General features: G+C 39.6%; 1 protein-coding gene across 1 annotated transcript; it reads right to left on the reverse strand.

The window, feature by feature from the left end:
- Positions 1-1,195: 1,195 nt before the first annotated feature.
- Positions 1,196-2,967, reverse strand: LOC101541557 (keratin-associated protein 6-5-like). Its single transcript, XM_004618985.2, has 2 exons — positions 2,900-2,967; positions 1,196-1,499 (listed from the first exon to the last, which is right to left on the reverse strand). The coding sequence occupies exons 1-2, from the start codon at positions 2,965-2,967 to the stop codon at positions 1,196-1,198; spliced, it is 372 nt and encodes a 123-aa protein (XP_004619042.2).
- Positions 2,968-4,350: the final 1,383 nt, after the last annotated feature.

The raw sequence follows: 4,350 nt of genomic DNA on the forward strand, positions 1-4,350 counted from the left end.
TTGGAGTTTCAAAACAGACTCACTATTTTTGTTGGAATTTATCCCCCAAGATTACAGCTCTATTAACAAGGAAATATTTGATAATAAGTTTTCCACTGATGAGAATGAAGAGATAAAATGTTGCAAGCACTTGCTGGAACCCCAGATCCTAAAGCTGTCTCTGGTTCCCGCTCGTTCCACATCCACCGGCTGTGTAGAGGCATGGGCACCCGGGTCGTAACTCGGCCAGAGCCGAGCACTGGCCCTGGCTGGGACTGCCCCAGTATCCCCTAGTGGGTATAATTTCTACCCCAAAATTAAATAAAATAAATTAGTACATTTAGCAAACAATATTAAAACTTATAAGGATATCATGTGAGGAATTATTTTGAAAGATACAGCTACAAAAGCTGGGGGAAATTTCTTTTTCTTTACTATAGAATACAGTGAAACAATGCCTGTCTTAATGAGTAAGAAATTCTTGATTGAAAAGTAAGAGTTACCCAGCATAATAAATATGCCTGTCATAGCAGAAGAGGAAATTATACTTTTAAAAGCATAATAAATTTCTTAAGACAACTGATGCTTGAATTGGTAAAGAAATGAACCTTAAAAAATCTAAAGCAATAAACGTTAAATTTTCCCAAAGAGAGTGAGTGATAGCACAGTAGTTGGGTGTTCGCCTTTCATGTGGCCGACCCGAGTTCGATTCCTCCGCCCACTCAGAGAGCCCGGCAAGCTACCGAGAGTATTGAGCCCACGCACCAGAGCCTGGCAAGCTACCCGTGCGTATTGGATATGCCAAAAGCAGTAACAATAAAGTCTCTCAATGAGAGACGTTACTGGTGCCCGCTCGAGCAAATCGATGAGCAACGGGATTACAGTGACTTTAAAACACAAACAAAATAAAAGTGTCTTTACGTAAAACTGGAAACTAAATGATTGACAAAATCCAGGACTGTTCTTTGAAGTGAACAAATTTATTGGGTCAACAAAGGAACAAGGGTTAGTATGCAAGTCTTCAAAACAGTTGTTTTATACCATCATTCTGATTCTGATGGAAACAGAACTACAAGGTGAATTCCACCAGTTCCCACTCTTCCTGTGTCAAGTATACAGGAAACGGAGAGGTATACAAAGGTAAGTCACCAGCAAGTGTCAAAAATGGTGATTCTCAACATTCCAGTATACAGTATGGGTGTCTTCCATGGAGTCCTCAGTAGTAGTAGCCAAAGCCAGAACCATAGCCAGAGCCACATCCATAGCCACAGCCATAGAGAGAGCCAGAGCCATAGCCATAGCCACAGCCCAGACCTCCATAGCCATAGCCCAGGCCGCCATAGCCACAGCATCCATAGCCACGGCCTCCATAGCCATAGCCCAGGCTGCCATAGCCACAGCATCCATAGCCACGGCCTCCATAGCCATAGCCCAGGCCGCCGTAGCCACAGCATCCATAGCCACGGCCTCCATAGTAGTTTCCGTAGTAGCCACACATGGTGCTGGTTGTTGAGGTTGTCCTTGGGTAGAGGAGGAGAGTCAGTGACTTGGGTCTGCCGAGTGACCCTGCACAGGGCCTTTTATATGCCCTCCATGTGGGAGGGACTCACCACATAAATCATGTCACTCAGTAATTTGTAAGACAATTTGAGTAATTTGTTGACTCCTGGTTTTAAGGCATGCCTCAAGGACATGGAGGGAATGACTATTGTTCAGCCACACCTGAATCATTTATGAGTCATTAATTTGAATGGTCTCCCTTCAGAACTGGACTCACACAAGATCTTCCAGGAACCAGAATTTGTGGCAAGAAGTCGTATTTAATAGACATTCTGACCTACTCTGGACAACTATAAATTTACCTTCTCTTGGCTGACATTCAAAAGGTCATGACAATACGCCTTAACTTGAAAGCTCTTCATCTCTTGTCTGCTGTTTCAAACCCACTCGCAGGTGAACAGAAATAATTATGTAATAATAAACTTGAGAATTGTATCAGCTACTTTGTGTCAAACAATTAGAACTGCATCCTGCACACAATTGATAAGTAGAGTAAAATATCATTTATAGTTATATAATAGATAATTTTATTTAATTATTTTCTTGGGTATTAGCTAAATTGGAAAGTTGATAACTTGAACAAGATAATTCAGACATAGTGAAGTCTTCTCTTAAAAGTGTTGTACCTTTGATTAAAGAGAAGAAACAGTGTATGTCAAGACCATACATCAAAAAGCAAAGTCAGACATATTGATTTCCCCCCCAGAAACAGCAACAAACACTAGTTACTCAACAAACAGTATTAGAAAGTAAAGAGTTCAACAATTAGTGTCCACTGAAATGGATCTCAGAGCAGACTCATTAATCTGACTCAATAATTCATTTCCACCACCAGGATGTAGGTAGGTAGTGGGTTAACTAGGCTTTTGTGTTGTGGCCATGGGAAATGATAATATGAACTATGCTGGTTGCATGTCAACCAAACAAATGACAGTAAGCCCTGCCAGTTAAGAACATACTCGCATACTTTCATCTTTATCATGTGAAAAGAAATATTGGTGAATGCTTTAATAGGAACATGTTTTAATTCAAATGACTAGACTATGCTGAGTGTTGCTGGCTTTACTCAGAAGGTAGCACTGTAGCACTGTCATCCCGTTGCTCATCGATTTGCTGGAGTGGGCACCGGTAACCTTTTCATTATAAGACTTGTTGCTGTTTTTGGCATATCAGATACTCCATGGGTAGCTTGCCAGGCTCTGCCGTACAGGCGGGATACTCTCGGTAGCCTGCCTGGCTCTCCGAGAGGGAGGGAGGAATCGTGTGCAAGGCAAACACCCTACCTAATGTGCTATAAAGACTATACATTTGTGCTTTCTAGAATGTCCCATTTTGATGCTGGGGTTATTTTGCCACTCACCCCAGGACCATCCCAGTCCCACTGCAAGACCTCCCTTTTGCGGTTTTAGTGATGTAGGTGGACCCCATGGATGGCTCACGTAAGTTGGGAATAGAAAGACGGTCACTTTCTCCCGATCTGCCTCTGCCATCCAGAACCCAGGGTTACTGGGTTCTTGTCTCACTCGCAGAAAAGAATTTCCGGAGTAGACAAGCAGTGAAGTAAAACAGATTTTTATTGGAGGGTTTTTGAAAGTGTGGAGGGGGAGAGAATGAGAGAATGAGAGAGGGCGGGGGGATGCTCAAGAGAGAACATGATCTTCTCCAAGGTCAGAGAGAGCCCCTACACCATCTCAGCATTAGACAGGAAAGCATACAAGTACACATCTCAAGAGGGGAGATGGGGTAATACATGTGCTCAGGCACCACATGTACTCAGCCACGCAGGCTCAAGCAGCACTAGGACTCTGGCAGCATAAACGCGGAAAGTAGAATAAATGCTTTATCATTTGGCAGAAACGGTGACTCAAAAAAGAATTTAGTGAAAAATGAAAAATATAAGTTTACTCACATAAAATTTGGTCTTATAAAACTGCCACCTTAACTATATATATTTAAATACAATTAACTTATCTATAAGGTAGTGTTTAATAAAAATATTAAACACTACACTACTTTTTCCACACTTGAAGTGTTATCCCTAAACATATCTATTTCCACAAAATTAAAGGGTAATCTCTTCAACAGAAGTGAACAAATAAATTTACAATATCAATAAGTTCAATACAATTTGAATCAATTGGTTTGCATAGTTTCTATAACTTCATAGAGATTTTGTGGAATTTAAATGTAAGCCCACAGTAGAAAGAGCTTTAAAACTAGGTCAGTTACCTGTCATAGAAAGCATATGATTTGATTGTGAAAATCTTGACATAACCTAGGAGTAATCTTAGCTATGAAGGCTTTACTATGACATAAAGTGAAAGATTTTTGAAATATGCATTGTAAGTACTATTAATGGTAAATCAAAATAATTTGTTGATGAGAGCAGTATTGCCTCTGCTTTTCATACCAATTACTGGAGAGATGTAATTTTCTAGAGTTGGGAGTAATTAAGAAACTCTTCATATTCCGTACCTGTACCATCCACTCCTGAGACCAGATCTAAAGCTTTCCCTAGAGGGTATGTTTTATAATTTCAGCTTCTCCTTTTAAACATTTAAAAGCTATTTTTATATTAGTACAACTTTTATCCATAACAGAGAATAGAAATCATAATATATAATTTCAACATTAACTCATTGAAAAATAAACTTTTGTATCATATTGACCTTAATTTCCAATTAAAAACTTTCCCCCAAATGATTGATGAAGGCATAGTCACTTTATCAATATAACATAGCAACATTTTTCATTTTCATTATTCTCAAGATATTATTTCTTGAGAATAATATACACAGCTAAGCAATTCTT

This window comes from Sorex araneus, chromosome 2, assembly GCF_027595985.1.
Source record: "Sorex araneus isolate mSorAra2 chromosome 2, mSorAra2.pri, whole genome shotgun sequence".
Taxonomy (NCBI): domain Eukaryota; kingdom Metazoa; phylum Chordata; class Mammalia; order Eulipotyphla; family Soricidae; genus Sorex; species Sorex araneus.

What these genes read in the sequence shown, in the direction of transcription:
- LOC101541557 (XM_004618985.2), bottom strand. Translation starts at nt 2,967, where the DNA reads ATGGGGTCCACCTACATCACTAAAACCGCAAAAGGGAGGTCTTGCAGT. An exon ending in GGGACTGGGATGGTCCTGGG is followed by an intron (nt 1,500 to 2,899) that starts GTGAGTGGCAAA and finishes CCTCTACCCAAG; the next exon opens with GACAACCTCAACAACCAGCA.